This window comes from Dromiciops gliroides, chromosome 4 (genome assembly GCF_019393635.1).
Source record: "Dromiciops gliroides isolate mDroGli1 chromosome 4, mDroGli1.pri, whole genome shotgun sequence".
NCBI lineage: Eukaryota > Metazoa > Chordata > Mammalia > Microbiotheria > Microbiotheriidae > Dromiciops > Dromiciops gliroides.
In genome coordinates, this window is record NC_057864.1 from 468,749,192 (window position 1) to 468,766,200 (window position 17,009).

Consider the following 17,009-nt stretch of genomic DNA (forward strand, 5'->3'; position numbering starts at 1 on the left):
TCAAGGAACTCACTCAGAGATCCATTTTCAAACTTCTTCAAAGAAAGGAAAGATTCTAAAAAGAATGGAAAACAGCAGAGAAATGGTACTTTCACTAAATAAAACTGGCTAACACTTATCTAGCATCTCACAGTTGCCAATAGCTGGTGTGTGGTGAGTAGCCCCAAAGGGGGACCAATACTCCAGCAGCTCTGTTCCACCTTGGTCACCTTCGGCAAACATTTCTGACCACAGCCAGACCAAGGAATGAGGTGAGTTTTCGTTATCAATAACACGCAAGATAAACCGTGAAAAAGAAGTAAACCCCCACAAAAGACTTTATCCTTTATGGCCTAAAACTCAGTTACGGAAAAGACAGGACTCACCCTTGTCTATCTGCTCTATTGCTTTTTCTTTTTTTTGTGAGGCAATGGGGGTTAGGTGACTGGCCCAGGGTCACACAGCTAGTAAGTGTCAAGTGTCTGAGGCCGGATTTGAACCCAGGTCCTCCTGACTCCAGGGCCGGTGCTCTATCCACTGCGCCATCTAGCTGCCCCTGGACTTGAATTTTTAAAGAGAATGGAACAGGGGCAGCTAGGTGACACAGTGGATAAACACCAGCCCTAGATTCAGAAGGACCTGAGTTCAAATCTGACCTCAGACACTTGACACTTACAAGCTGTGTGACCCTGGGCAAGTCACTTAATCCTCATTGCCCCGCCCCACCCCCCCCAAAAAAAAACTAACACAAATTTTACTTCTTAAAATATTGTTACTTGAAACCTATTGCAAGGGCCATGACACAAGACTTCCCTAATATTCCTTAGGCCCAAGAATATCCCAAAGGTTCTTGACACAGAAAAACAAGGCTATATCCTGACATATGTTTTGTACCTCTGCACCACTGATCACAGTAGACCTTCTAAAAAAGCACAGCCCTTGTCTTCCCACCCCCAAGACCACCTCTCCTCCTCAGTCCAGCCCCAATACCACTTTCTGTGAAGCCTCTCAAACAACCCAATCCCTTTGCTGAAATATGCCTTTACCTTCTATATCACTGACTTCACATGAGTAAGTCTGTTAAATTAAATAAATATTTGATTGAATCAAAATGGTTGAGACAGTTCACATCCTCAAGGATCTTACCATCTGGCTGGAAAGATACAGACACAATATTCAATCATGTATTAGGAGATAAGTACTATGAGATTTTCAAAGAAATAAGACCACCCATGTCTTCACTCTTCTGAGGGCTACACTTCTGATTCTCCTTCCTGATTTTTTCTACAATGCACATAGAAACCCTTTCACACAGAAGGTTCGTTCACAATGAAATAACCCACTGCCTCGGTACCCCTTCCTTCTCACTAGCTGCTTTCTCCTACAACCTCTATCAACAGGACACCTCGGCCACCCGGGTCTTCATTCTCCTCCAAGCCACACCCCTGACCCATCCTCCCAGCTTTCTTGACGATAGCACCATTTCAGCTACCTTCTTCCTCCTTTTCCACTTCCTTCCTCATAAGAACATAAACTCCTCCAGGTGAGGGACTGACATTTTCTCTGATTGTATTTGTATTCGCAGGACTTAGCAGCACAGTGCCTGGCCCCAAGTAAATACTTAGTAAATACTTATGGACCTGACTTAACTAAAGGGGAAGGTCTATCTTAACCCTCCCCCTAAGATGGAAGATCCTAGAGAGAAGGCCCACATTTTATACTACTCCATATGGGCCAAAGCTTCATGAATACAAACATGCAGGTAATAAAGATGGTGATTCTCTTTTGACATTCTTTTGCAGTAATTCAGAATAAGACAGAAAACGGAAATATCCACTGTAGCATTATTACTAATTACAACCATACATATCCAAATAAAACAGGAAGTTGGCACCTATTTTTATATATAGTCTCCGTGTTAGTAGGAAAAACTAAATTCTTCCATTCACAACCCTTGAAATGAGTTCTTCCATCAAAATCTCTTCAAATTAAGTATTTTCTTTTAACGTTGGGCTGCAAAGAAATAAACAAACCCTGTTTTGACTGTATTTGGTGGGCAAACACTGTCCAAAGATATTGTTGCCTTAAGCCCGACTGCTATGGAATTTCAGAAGCTGAAAAGACAACTCAATGGAAATATTTCCACATTTTTATGAACGATCCCCACTTAGTCGCTGCAATGAGGATCTCTTTGATGACAACATGCTTCATTTCGATGCCTCACAAACTTCTGGCTGGACTTCTCATTGTTCCTAAGATGTTTCTCTGCTCATGGGCTCAATAAATGGAAGTTTCCCAGCCTGTCCCAACACTACTTTTCCTCCCGTGGACACCAGGTTTCAACCCAGTCAAACACACATACCCATAGCTCCTCAAAGGGAGACCAAATATTGACTTACCTTTTTCACCTCCGTGGATGCCCGCAGCCCCTCTGGCAGGGTGTGTACTAAAGGCAAGACAGCCGCACTGACCCGCTGAAAATGGGTGTCAGACGCCTGGTCCAGCCGAGGGCGCTTAGCTTCCAGGGAATCATGGTCCACCTGGGAAGGACCGGGATGAAATTGCTCATATCCAGTTCTCCTTTCCTGAGGCCTACAATACACAAAAGAAAGCAAACATTTAACATTCTGGAAACTGCACAAATGCCTCTGTAACAGCTCCACCAAGCCTTGAAATGAAAGCTGCCCTCACTTTGGAATGAAGATTCAAAGGGAAAACTGCAATGTCTCTAAGTGATACTGAAGGAAAACAAACCTTTCAATGGTGCGTTCGGGAGCTAACTTTAGATCCTTTGACACTGGTGGATTTTTTTTTAATATTTAAAGTTCTATTTGGAAGGAGGGGATGATAACAGTATGACCAGTGAATCAATGGTGTGGGGATTTCTGCTGTGGGAAGTCCCTCCACCACATAAATCTGGCAGCTCCTCAAAACTCCTAGTCTGGGGCACTGAGAGGTTACGTAACTTTGCAGGGGTCAAAAGGAAGCCAGAAAGGAAGATCATTCTGCTGCCCACGCCAGCCCTGCCTCCAACGCCGTCCTGCCTACTGGAGCTATGACAAGCTTGGGACACTGGGACAGAAAGTCTGAAGCAGCAGGTAATCTGAAGAATCATTGACATTCGACTTTCAAATGTAGCATATGATTCAATAACGGCAGATGAAAATAACACCCATACTCCTGCATTCCCAGAGACCCTCAACTAAGGCCAGTAATTAAAAAAAAAAAGTAAAAAAAATTTTTAAGGGAAATAAAGAAAGCCTAGCAGTCCAACAAGGAGTAGAAGACGAATGAATGCAATGACAGCTGATGATCCACAGACTAGATAAAATACACACAAGGAATCTAGTGCGGCCTCTGTACATGTGTATCCATGTATCAGACTGTATGTGCATGTGTCTGTGTCTATGAGCATGTGCCTGTCAGTGTACATGTGGAAGTGTGCCTGCCTCTGTCTGCATGTGCCTGTGTGTTAGACCACTAGGGGGACCATTTTCACCCTAAAATGAAAGTGAAAACCTGATACCTAACAGTCAGATACCATATGCTTACCAAGAGTCGGATCAGTCTAAGGATATAAAGAGTCACAAGAGCCAAGATGATGTAGAGGAGAAGCCATTATTTATTATTTTCAAGTTCTTTTGAATTCATACTGTTGTATCCCTGTTCTGGGAGGACTTCCACTATATTTTGCTAAAGAGTTGGACAGGGGGCAGCTGGGTGGCACAGTGGACAAAGCACTGGCCCTGGATTCAGGAGGACGAGTTCAAATCCAGCCTCAAACACTTGACACTTACTAGCTGTGTGACCCTGGGAAGTCACTTAACCCTCATTGCCCTGCCAAAAAAAAAAAAAAGAGTTTGACAAAAGATTATGAATATGGGTGTGTAAAAAGAGAAGGCTGGAGAAATGTTAGTATTGTTCGAGCCACACGAACTTTAACTTCTCTCATTCCGGTGCCTCATTCAGCAGCCCCGTCTGCCCACGTCAGGGGAGGAGTAGCTTTGCTCCCACCAGCCTCCGCCAGAGACCAAGTCCTGTCAAAGACCCCAAGCAGTTTAGGCCTCCTTCCTTTGAACTCTTCTACCAATCACCTGAACATTTAGCAATCAAGCCTCTGAACTGTCTTTTAAATCTCTGATGATTTAGTTTTTATATGCTTATGTGTTATCTCCCCAGTTGGCATCACATGCTCCTACAATTAAGGCGGGCTTAGACTGTATATCCCATTCTATCTGAGGGAGCCCAGCACCTTACAGAGAAATAAGCACTCAATCAACATTGGACTTAATGTGTTTATTTGATTGAAAGTCTTTAACTTCACTATTATTCAGTCACTGTTTTGCTTTAGTTCCTGTATATTTAAGACATGTTTCCCACAACATCAATATTTCACTCAAGAGATGGACATATCTTCTATCTAGCCAGTTCAGAAGATGAAACATGACCTAAGTTATAGATTGTCATTTCAATGATAACAAATTTTCTATACTCCTCATGGTATTCTGTCAATGTTCAGAATCTCATGTGCTCTTTAAAACATACACACACAGGATCTTTGTATCATTATTACCAAAGACCAGCAGAAATCAAAGGGAAATGATAGATTTTAGACATAATACTTAACATGACACAAATAATTACAACTTAGCAGAACATGTGATTAACATGCCAGATCTCCTGGCAGTTATAATCCATATGTAAAGTGGCACTGACATATAAAGTTGCTTTTTTTAATATCTTAAAAATAAAAAGCTTTAGAAAGCAACACTATAATTTATAAAGGCAGGATAGGGGGAGTGAGCTTTAAAACCCATAGGATCATTTTGGGAAAAAACCAATCAACAACTTGTTTTTGGATGCCAAGTGGGGCTAAAAAATCATATTCACAATAAAATACTTATGCTTATATTTAAGCAAACGACATGTAAATTTTTCACACAAAAAGATTACCACTTTATTGATCTTTTTCCTCCACCCAAAAATTCTCTGAACCAGTCTTTCCTTAAAATATATCTAGGCCCGAGTTCAAATCCAGTCTCAGAAACTTCCTAGCTGTGTGACCCTGGGCAAGGCTCTGTTGGTCACCAGGTAAAGAAATGGCAAACCACTCCAATACCTTTGCTAAGAAAACTCCATGGCCAGAGATGGCTGGGGTCACAAAGAGTTGGACACGACTAAAATGACAAAGCTATCTAAAGGGTGATCCACATTAGTCTGAGAGAGCCATCTTATACTGATTCAATTTTATCTTCAAATAAGAAAGGAATTTCTTCAAAAATGATAAAAGGGCTTTAACTTTACCTCTAAATAAGCAGTAAAGAAGCATCTGAAAGACTATGAAAGCAGCTTTTGCTTTGTTTCCTTTGTTATTTAAGTATAAACCCAACTACCTACACTTCTGCAGCCAACAAAGTATTTTCATGTTCGTGATATTTAAACTACCCAACTAGCTCTGCTGATTCTTTCTTACCTAGAGCGATACCTCCTGGCGAAAGCTAAGAAAGAAGTGCCTAGTAACCATACTGTAATGTAACTGTATAGTCTTATCTGACAGTCTCAAATAGCACCACCTTTTCTGAGCCAAAATCCCAATTTCTTAAAGAGCTGGAGGAAGCAGCAGGGATCTTTATGAGATTCTGGCAAGTCAGAGGGTCAGGAAGCCAGGGTGGGGCTAGTGCCACTGCTTCAGGGAAATTTAATTTTAAATACCTGAGAGTGACTGAGTGGGATCACATAAGGGACAGAAATGCACAGACAAGGAAGGACAAGTTTTAGACCTTTCAGTTACTCCTCTATCAGACTGATATTTACCACTAAAAGAATCCCACAAAGGATACCAAGAAAGGCAGTTTATGTGGTAAATTAACAATGTTGTTGGGGTGTGTGTATGTATACAAACACATACACATATGTATGCACATATATACACACACACTTATACACAAACACACACTCCGCCAGCCAAGTTTGGATGAGAAGTTAAGAAAATACTACCTGTCGGAGCCTGGGTGAAATTCTGAAAGCAAGGAAGGTCGTCTCCGCAGCTGCTGCTGCTGTTGCTGCTGCTGCTGTTGCAAGAGTTGTGATGCCTGACTGACTTCAAGATGAGAAGGTCGATATTCAGGGACTGCGAACTCCTAGGATTCAAACGACAATAAATCATCAGGGTGTTAACGAAAACCTTAAAGTGCCATGAAATGAAGCTATCCCAAGGTACACACACAGGCAGATGACACAAGCGGTGTGGAGACCATGCTGGACGGGAACGCCTGCTGCCAGCCTGAATCTTCACTGTCACTAACCCCCCAAACTGTGCATTTTTAAATGTTCCTTAAACATTCCCCATATTTCAGTAAAACACAAAGTAATTAGAGTATAAACGATTCAAGCAAGGCTCACATGAGCATCTTAATACTTCCCTCCTATCAACATTATGCATTTGAGTCCTGGTTAAAATTCCATCAACTCTACACCAAATTAATATTGAAAAGGCATTCCTATCTTTAGTGCATGCACACACACCCATACATGTACACGCACCACACACATACACGTGCACACACACATGTTGAAAGTAGATGCCATTTTTCTTTTGCCATATCCAGAGCTGAACAGACCGGCAGCTGAAATGCCACTGAGGACACCCAGTGAACGTTCCTCTGTGAACTGAAGAGCCTCATTCTATGTCGGCACTTCAGGAGGAGAGCTTAGGAGCTCTTCTAGCCTAAGCAGTTTTGGGATCTGAGCAACACCCAACACAGGAGAGGAAAGAACCAGAGGGGTGGTCATGGCCGCAGACAAGTTATGTCTTCAACTCTAGACGGTAGCATTGTTTTACTGTAGGCACTGAAATGTTCAGTAAAACCATCATATTTCTGTATATCAAATGAAATCGTAGGAAAGCTAAGGTGATCGATCATAGTTTCTATTGGTCAATAAGTAAACCTCAATTTAATTCCTAACTATCTTCAAAGCCAGATGCACATAACAAGGAAGCCTGAGGGGTGAGAGCTAACCAATAAAATGAAACCTACTCCCATTTGTTCCACAGCATAAGGCAGAAACCTGGAGAAGGGATAAAAAGTCCTCCTGCACTGGTAATCACTGACCCTCTAGCATAAGTGGTTCCAGTGTCCCCGCTCTAAGGGGCAGAGAGATTTGCTCAGAGTCAATCACAGTTGCTGTTCCAGGTTAGCTGAGCCACCTCCATCCCAGCACCATAAAGAATGTGCATGAAGGACAACCTCTTTTAGTCTATGCACAAGCGACTCCTTTGCACTTCTCCAACTCACACACTCACAGAAGAGAATATACCAGGGAACCAAAAGTACTCTATTCCCAAACACTCCCCGTCTGCCTCCAAGCTCCAGAAGTAAAAGCAATGGTGGTCCTGTCCTGAAATCAGCACAAAAGCAAACTGAGGGAGCAAGCATGGGCATTCATAGTCGGTACTCCTGATGGCTGCTCTTGACACACCTCTACTCGCCACAACCTCGGACATCGTTTTATTTTTTTTTCCTCTTACATGACAGTAGGATTTGATCTTTCAACAGTACACAGATGTAAATAAATAGGGAAGAGGGATACATCCATAACTGGTAGAGCTAGGCAGCACACCTCCTCACCTGCTGGTGACGAGTAGTGGGAAAGGTATACTGGGCAGAGTGGGCAGGATAGCGACTCTGGTCAGTGCTGAAGGCTCCCTGGTTCGGAGGGTAGCCTGAACTTGACATTATCAGGAGAGAAGTCTTCACTGGGTCGTGAGATCAAGCAATCATGGTTCTGGAAAACCGCCTAAATTGGAGAGGAAAAAGAAGACTGATAAGAACTAAAGCACCAAGAGTACTTGTAATACATCATGCCTAGAGTTGCTTAAACAAAACAATAATTCCCAGTAAAAGCTTTTTCTAATGTATTTATTTAACATAATGAAAGATACAGTAGTCTGGAAAACGTTAATCAGTCTTACACTTTTTGAAAGTGCTCTAACATATCATGAATAATCTAAGTAGTTACATAAGTGTCTGAAGGGTAACACAAGATTAATTATGAAGGCTGCGAGCCTATCAATAAACAAAATGACCAGAGTTCTCTGAAAATGCTTTTAGCTGGAAGTTGGATTGTATTTTTAAAAAGGGGGGGGGGCCTACAGGGGGGCAGCTGGGTGGCACAGTGGATAGAGCACCAGCCCTGGATTCAGAAGTACCTGAGTTCAAATCTGGCCTCAGACGCTTGACACTTTACTAGCTGTGTGACCCTGGGCAAGTCACTTAACCCCCAATTGCCTCACCAAAAAGAAAAAAAGGAGGGGGGTGCCTACAAGAAGATGTTTTATTTCAGGTATTTCTACAAATGAAGATAGGGATTAGAGTTGTCATTTCCTTGGTACCTGTACAGTCCCAGATAAACAAAAGTGCCTCCACCCAAACAGTAAGTCCCTTTTCTGCAACTTAGAGACGTAACGGTCATGACAATGAGAGGTACCCTGGGTCACATAGCTGGGAAATATCCTAGCCGTGAGTCCTGCCCCAAAATGATGGTCAGTCTTCTTTTCTTTTCAGCAAACCTCTAATAGGGTCAAGTGCTCAGTGTACTTTTCAGTGAAAGGAGACAGGGGCTGGGTCCCTGGCTTTGACTTCTGTACTCAAGTACAGTTAGCTTCTGTTGGTAACTGCCTTCAACGGGCTGAAAGCTAGGGCACAAAACAGTCCACTCTCAATTGTTCATGCTAATAGAGGACAGAAGATATAGCATGAGTGAAAGAAACAACTCCCATCTGGACTACTTTAAGGTTTACAAAACACTTTCCTTACAACAACCCTTGGAGGTAAGTGGTGCAAATACTACTGCTGTTATGTAATCAACATGGTTACATAACTGATAAGTAGCTAAGGCAGGATTCAAACCCAGTTCTCATGATTCTAACTCCCAAGCTCTATCCACATTAGCACAAGCCAGAAGCCTCCTTTAGCCTTTCAAATGGAACCCTAAAATGATGATTTTAAATCCTGACCTCATAACAGGATGGGTGGTGTAACAGCAAACACAATCTCTGACAACTCTCACCAAGAGGAGCAGCCTGTGTTTGGACATGCTTGTCACCAGGCTGCTCCAAGGGAGATCAACACTCTGAGCACAGCAACTCTCCAAGTCGGCCTAACGAGATACAGAGGAGAAACTTCGATTCACACTAGCAAAGCCCAGATCCTTCAAGGACTCAAACAAGGCTAATGGCTCTGCCACCGGATGGGACTTCCACTTGAGGTCAATCTACATATTTGACAAGTGAGGAAACTAGTGCTCAAAGAAGTTACTAACTTGTCCAATGAGAAACTGATATTCCTTTTACTGTCCCATGAACCTTTCCCATTAAAGCTGTTACTAAGAAGTAAAATTTGACAGAAATACCTTTCTCCCTGCTAGGACAGGTGCAAAAAGCACAGGTACCATCTACAAGACCAATACTAAAGGCCTGAATAATCTCTTGCAACAATATTTCCTGAGCTGATTCCAGTGTTACCTTGGTGTTCTTTCCAGTGTAAATAGCAGTTCAGGAAAGCTTCTGCTAATTTCCTGGGAACAAGAAAGAGGGGTGTAACGATTGGAATGGCGCCACCTGCTGGAGACTTACTGTAGAAGAGTTCCACCCGTGAAGTGAAGGTCTTTGGGGGCAAGACCAGGAGTCTTTTCTTTGGTGTCAGGAAGTGACGTTGGGTAGTGGGAGGAAGAAGGAAGAGACTGGCGCTCGGTCTCTGGCGGAGAGCGGAGCTAGAAATGCGCTCTCCCTTTAATAGATAGGAATCTAGGTCTTTTCTCTTTACCAAAGTCTCATTCTCCTTAATAAACGCTTAAAAGTCTAACTCTTGCTAAAGCTTATCATTTATTGGTGACCACTCACTGGATATTTTAGACAGACTAGCTAGAATTTTAGCCTTAACAGGGGAAATGTTCAAAAGCTAGCCAGCGTCTCTTTTATTTCTGTAGAGATGAGCAGGACAAAAAGCTAAGAACATCATCACCTACTTAAAGGCCTCCCTTAGGTAAGTCATTACGGCAAAAGACCTTGCAAAAATACTATAAAAATAAGGCAAAGAGCTTAGCATAATTTTCTAAAAGATAGGACTTGCCCAAATTTAGGCTGCAACAAAAGAAAACCCATCAGTAATGAGAAAGAAAGGCTGGGGCACCATTTAGCCTTTCCTTTCATTCAGGAGACTTTGGGGATGCCTGTGGTCTGAGTCAGGGTGTTACTTTCAGAGCTGTAAGGCCCAGAAGACTTAAGACTCTCTCCAGACCCCCCCCATACCCCACTAGCACGCAGCCCTAGTCTAGCTGCTGTCACAAATAATTACCTGCACATTTTCCCTCTACTCTATCATTCAACTTCCAAGACACTGCCTTTATCTTTATCCACAGGGATTCCATTGCCCAAGACCAGCATTTACAGAATCAGTCGATACCATTCAAGTCTCAAAGTATTTTATTCCCTGTACAAATCAGTTTGGAGACACTGCTTTAAAGGAACATAACCATCCAAAAAACTGGGAACTACATGCAAACTCTATAAACCAGCATCTGTGCTTAGGGAAGAAAAGACCTTTTCTTCTAAACAGCCACCCCTCAAAATTCAAATATACAAATAAAAAATTATTCATGAAACAGAATCCTGTTATTTATAGGGTTTTTTAGATGTGTATCAGCTTCAGCAGGGCAATGCGATAATCTGCATTTCTGTGACCTCCTCAGAACCATTTTTCCCTTGGGGAACATTTTGGATTTTGTTATGTTACATGCATAGACTGGTGTTTTGGTTCTGCTTTCTTCATTGAGTCATTTTATACAAGTCTTGCCATCTTTCTTCATAAGCCATTTCTTATGATGCAATAAGACTCCATTAAAATAATATCACTAGGGCAGCTAGGTGGCACAGTGGATAAAGCAATGGCCCAGGATTCAGGAGTACCTGAGTTCAAGTCTAACCTCAGACACTTGACACTTACTAGCTGTGTGACCATGGGCAAGTCACAACCCCCACTGCCCCACCAAAAAAAAAAAAAAGTCACAATTAGTTCAGCCATTCCCCAATCACAAGACATGTGGTGGCTATTATTTTAAGCTTTCCTTCCCTCCCTCCTATCCACCCTTCCCTCATCCTCTAGGAAGAGAACCAACAAAATAGTGGCCCTGAAAACCAGGGAAGATGTCAAGAAGGAGGAGTTGGTCAACAGGGTCAAATGCTGATTTGTGTCAAGGAGAATGAGAAAAGGCCACCAAGGAGGGAGGTTGAGAAAATAACCATCTTGCAAATTACTGAGTGAAAAAACTTGAAGAAAATAGAGAGAGCAAGTGTAAACTACTCATTCTAAAAGTTGGACACTGCAGAGAAGAATATAAGACAAGAGCTTATGGGGATAGCAGGATAAGGAGATGGGTTTTTTGGTTTGTTTTTTAAATAAGAGAAATCTAAGCCCCTCCATATAAAGGGAAGCTCCCTGCAAAAAAGGGAGAAATTACAAATGAATCTGAGGAAATAACTGCTAGAATTCATGACTTGGAGAAAAACAGAGCAGAGAAGGGATCAAAGGACAGTGAACAGGGACAGAGCTCATCTTCAGGCCAAAGGAAGGAGGAGATCATAGAAGACAGAGGCGGCACAAGAGATGAAGTGAAGAGCAGCTCAAGGACTGGAGGAAGAAAGATGATGCAAATTCAAAAGGGATGCCAAATGGCTTCTGAGCAAAGGACCTGTGCAATGAGCCCTTGGTTTAGAAAGGTTAGTACAAGAGGGGAAAGGTTATGGGAGTATTCTCAAACAAGACGGTGAGAGCAGGACTCACAGTGACAGCTGCAATGAAGAACCCAAACCGCCATCACTGTAGTACAGAGAAAGAACCAGAGGGATGCGTTTGAATTGGGGGGGGCGCGGTGTACAGGGAGACAGCGACACCACTGACTCCCCAGGCCCACTCTAAATGGGCAGCAGGTGGCAGCACCACTGACGGCAAAATTCACTTGAGAAAGAGTGCTAAGCCTTCACCCAAGGCAGGCTGGGTGTCAGCTCATTCACCAATGAAGCCAGGCCATTCATTCACCTCCTGACAAGTTACTTCTTAGGATGAGGTCCTGCAGTAGATGCATATGTAGATCATTAAACTTTATAAACCAAAATGAAGAAAATGATGAAAATTTAGAAGATAAAATATATTTGGGACTAATTGAGTCAAAGACTCTCTGGGGCCAGTCAAATTAGAAATTGTCTATGGGGAAAATGACTAAGGATGAAACTATTTCTATTCTATTTGGGTGTAAGTATCTGTTTTAGATAAATCACATTTCATTTAACCTGCCCTTATACAAAACAGTCATTTTACTTACTATTATCCACAGATAAAGGTCAATTCAACAAGCATTTGTTAAGCACTTGCTTTACTCAGGGCACTATGCGAGGTCATGGGAAGGCCAGACCAAAATGGAAGCAAACCCCTGTCTTCAAAGAGCTGCCACTCTGATTCCATCACCATTCCTCGTCTCATCATTTTCATGAAAGGCACACCTGCCTGTCACCAACATGATATTCTGCTTCCATGCTCAGAGACTTCATAAACCTTAACACAATAGCTTGTATTGCTATTTTCAACTTAATGAGAAAAAAATTCTTGAAATATTATTGATTTTAGTTTGGAGGAACTTCTTAACAGGAAAAATTTCAGCCTCACAGCAAAATACCTGAAAGGAAAAAACAAAAGCAATGGCTTCAAACTCCTATAAAAGTGGTTTTCAAATTAGAAAGGGAAAGCTTATAAATTATTTCCTAACCAGAATGCATTTTTCCTAAGAAATGTTAAGTTATGGTTAATTTTACAAGTTGATCTAAAAAAGGCTATTTAAACCATAATGTCCCTTAAGTATACTGCTAAATTTCAACTATACCTAGACAGCGTTTTACACCATTGTTTCTATGGAAAAATCTATTTTGAGCTCCAAGTAAGGACGAGAACAACACATTCATCCAGCACTCTGGGAAAGACAAGGCACCAGCAAGAAGAGCATAGGAGACTGATACATCTGTAATACAGACTACTAACTAGAGTAGGACCACTAGTACCACCAGATACAGACTGAGGCACTTCGATGGATGGGGCGCTTAAGTGCCAGCTGGAGGTTTTGTTGCCTTGGTTCTCAGTTAGAGATACACGGCAGACTACGAGAGACACCTGTGCAACAGAGCAGGCGTTCCTAGGGAGACCAGCAGCAGCAGCAATATATGGCTCAGACTCCAGGCACACAGAAGGCTCTCACTGGAAGCATCTAGTCCAGTCTGCAAAGAAACAAGCAAGGCAGGAATCCCAGACCAAAGAGGAACAGACAAATTTGCTGTGAACCAACAAAGCTTTACAGCTGCCTGAAAGGTGTGGAGTCCAGAAGCAGACTGCCCTCGCATAGACCTAAAGCACATTGGGACCACCGAACATTTGCTGGTTGGAGACTGTCTCTAAGATTCTCTTATAAAACAGCACCCAATAACCAAAGAAAGCAGCAAAAGAACGAGCCCAGATCTTACCTCCAGAAGTGTGGCAGAGCCCAGCCATAACTATCAAGTCCAAAGTCAGAAAGTAGGCTGAAAGAATGAACAAACAACAACAACAACAACAACAAAACAAACCCACCACAATGAGCTATTATAGCGACAAAGATGCTCAAAACACAAATGCAAAAGAAGAAAATGACTCCATAACATCTACAAGCAATGCCTCAAAGAAAAATCACAGCTTAGGCACAAACTCAGCTAGAATTCCTGGAAGAGATGAAGCAAGAGCTTTAAAAAGTTTTAAAATATTTTTATAAATGGAATGAGAGCGCTACAGGAAAAAAAATGGAAAGGAAATGGGAGCTAAGGAAGAAAGAATTGGAAAGAGAATTAACAGCTTGGCACAAGAGATATAAAACCTTGCCCAAGCAGCAAACTCCCTGAAAATGTGAATGGTCCAAAGAGATACCAATAATTTCACAAGACAAAAGAAATATTTTTTTAAATAAAAAGATGGAAAAAAATAGAAGAAAATGTAAGGTATTTCACTACAAAAATGACCAACCTGGAAAACAGATCAAGAAGAAAAAAATGAAGCATCACTGGACTAGCTCAACACCCTGGCTGAAAAAAGAGGCTCTTCCTATTTAAAGAAATCTTAAAAGAAAATTGTTCATATGTCTTAGAACAAGACGGCAAAGTAGGAATAGAAGGAATCCACTGGTCACCTTTTGAAAGAAACCCCAAAATGCAAACTCCAAGGAACATCATACCTAAAACTGAACTTCATGTCAAAGAAAAAATACTGCAAAGCAGCCAGAAAGATTTCAAGCACTGAGGAGCCACAGTCAGGATCACATGTGATTTAGCAGCCACCACTATAAAGTAACAGAGAATTTAGATTATGATATTGCAGAAGGACTTACAGACAAGAATCTACCTAGCAAAACTGAGTACAATGCGGCAAAAAGAACTGGATTTTTCCATCCAAAAGAAAGAAAAAATGGAACTTTAATCAAATAGAGAACTTCCAAGCATTCCTGATGAAAAGGACAGAGTTGCAGCGAACCTTTTGAAGTTCAAGCACAGAAGTAAAGAGAATGATTTTTTTTTTTAAAAAGGTAAACATGAATGATCAGTGATAAAGGACTAAACCAGAATAAATGCTTTTATTTGACTATAGGGAGAAGTGTCATCATGTGTCCTCTTTTAACCCTAACATCATCAGGGTTCATAGAAGCAGTCCAATTAGATATGGCCTGGGAGAGTTTATGTTATGTCTTCATGACCTTAAAAAATGGAAAGAAAGAAGAGGAATGCACTGGGAGCACAGGGATGGGAAAAGAAGGTTAGGGAAAATTATCTCATCATCAGTGCACACAAATAGACAACTAAACAAACAAAGAGGTGGATGGAGTAGCTGACATTTGAACTTCACTCTCATCCGAACTGGTCAAAAGAGGAAAGAATACACAGAAACAGTTGAAATATTTCACTCAACAGGAAAACAGGGAAAGGGGAAAAAGAGGGAAGAGGAAATGAGAGGGAAGGTTAAGGGCAGGATGAGTCCTAAGTAAAACAAAATAAGGAGGTACAAAAATATTTCTAGCTCTTTTTGAGGTGGCAAAGGATGGGAATCTGCAGGGGGTGCCCCTAAACTGGGCGTGGATGAACTCTTATGTCAATGTGATGAACTCTTATCAGTATAATGGCTAACCAGGATTCCAGAGGACTAATGATGAAACCTGCAGTCCATCTCCTGATAAAGAGGTGAAGGACTCAATGCAGAATTGAAATGAACTTCTTTTAGGAAACAGCCAATGGAGAAAATGTGTTTTAATTGACTCTACGGGTTTGTAATGAGTTTTGCTTTTCTTGTGTTCTCAACTGGAAAATGGGAGAGTTGGAGGGGATGTTAAAAAGGTAGTTCTTGGTTGATTAATTAAAAAAAAACATATATAGTTCTCTGAATAAACCTCTCTCAAGGTTAAATTCATTTTCTGAAGAAAGATTTTTAAAATAAAATAGCCAAATAACCATGGTCAAAGGGTTATAAAACCATGTATACTCTTTGACCTAGTAATACCTCTACTAGGTCTATATCCAAAAAGAGATTTAAAAAAAAAAGTTAAAGGACATATATGTACAAAAAATATTTATGGCAGCTCTTTTCTGGTGCAAAGAATTCAAAATTGAGATACCCTTCAATTGGGGAATGGCTGAACAAATTGTGGGACGAGATTATGATCAAACACTACTACGCTGTAAGAAATGATGAACAGGATGCTCTCAAAAAAACCTGGAAACGGGCAGCCAGGTGGCACAGTGGATAGAGCACCAGTTCAGGAGTCAGGAGGACCTGACTTCAAATCCTCAGACACTTGACACTTACTAGCTGTGTGACCTTGGGCAAGTCACTTAACCCCAATTGCCTCACAAAACAAAAACAAAAACAAAAAAACCTGGAAAGACTTACATGAGCTGATGCAAAGTGAAATGTACTGAATAACATAACTGTATATGTACTGTTAATGAAAATGTACTGTGTAAGGAACAGCAATATTCTAAGATGATAAGCTAAGAATGACATAGTTATTCTCAGCAATACAATGATCCAAGACAACCCTGAAGGGCTTATGAAAAATGCAATCCATCTCCAGAGAAAGAACTGATGGTGTCTGAATACGGATTCGAAGCATATTTTTTTAGTTTCTTTTTCTTAAGGTTTTTTTTTGTCTGTTTTCTTTCACAACCTGACTAATGTGGAAATGTTTTGCATGACTACACATGTATAGCTTATATTGAATTGCTTGCATTTTTAAGAGGGGAGAGGGAGAAGAAGAGAATTTGGAACAGAAAGCTTTTTTTTTGGGGGGGGGGTGAGGCAATTGGGGTTAAGTGACTTGCCCAGGGTCACACAGCTAGTAAGTGTTAAGTGTCTGAGGCCGGATTTGAACTCAGGTCCTCCTGAATCCAGGGCCAGTGCTTTATCCACTGCACCACCTAGCTGCCCCTAGAAAGCTTTTAAAATGGACATTAAAATTGTTTTTACATGTAATTAGGGAAAAAATAAAACTCTAAATAAATGAAAATAATATAAAATAAAATATCCAAATCTTGGTTTTGTTTTGGTTTTTTTGGTGAGGCAATTGGGGTTAAGTGACTTGCCTAGGGTCACACAGCTAGTAATTGTTAAGTGTCTGAGACCGGATTTGAACTCAGGTCCTCCTGACTCCAGGGCCGGTGCTCTATCCACTGCACCACCTAGATGCCCCCTATCCAAATCTTTACAAAAAGCTTCTAGCATACCCAAATCACCCATTTCAATTTTTTTGGTCTCTCTCCTCTCTAATCCATCTTTCATACACCCATAAAGCTATATTCCTAAAGAACTGATCCCCAACCTCAAAAGTTTTCAATGGTTCTGAACTGCCTCTAGAATGTTTGCTAAATTAAATGATTTTTTAGAATTTCATACTAATTTCCTACTTTATAAATT

At 41.3% G+C, this 17,009-nt stretch overlaps 1 protein-coding gene across 15 annotated transcripts in view; it reads right to left on the bottom strand.

The window, feature by feature from the left end:
* Positions 1-17,009, bottom strand: part of NCOR1 (nuclear receptor corepressor 1) — a 189,107-nt gene that overhangs the window by 142,897 nt on the left and 29,201 nt on the right. For all 15 annotated transcript variants that reach the window (XM_044002710.1, XM_044002704.1, XM_044002701.1 and 12 more), the window contains exons 2-4: positions 7,608-7,776; positions 5,977-6,119; positions 2,379-2,571 (exon numbers count right to left, since the gene is read on the bottom strand). In XM_044002710.1, coding sequence (XP_043858645.1) covers positions 2,379-2,571; positions 5,977-6,119; positions 7,608-7,715 — 444 coding nt within the window. In that variant the 5' untranslated portion in view covers positions 7,716-7,776. The remainder of the gene's footprint in view (positions 1-2,378; positions 2,572-5,976; positions 6,120-7,607; positions 7,777-17,009) is intronic.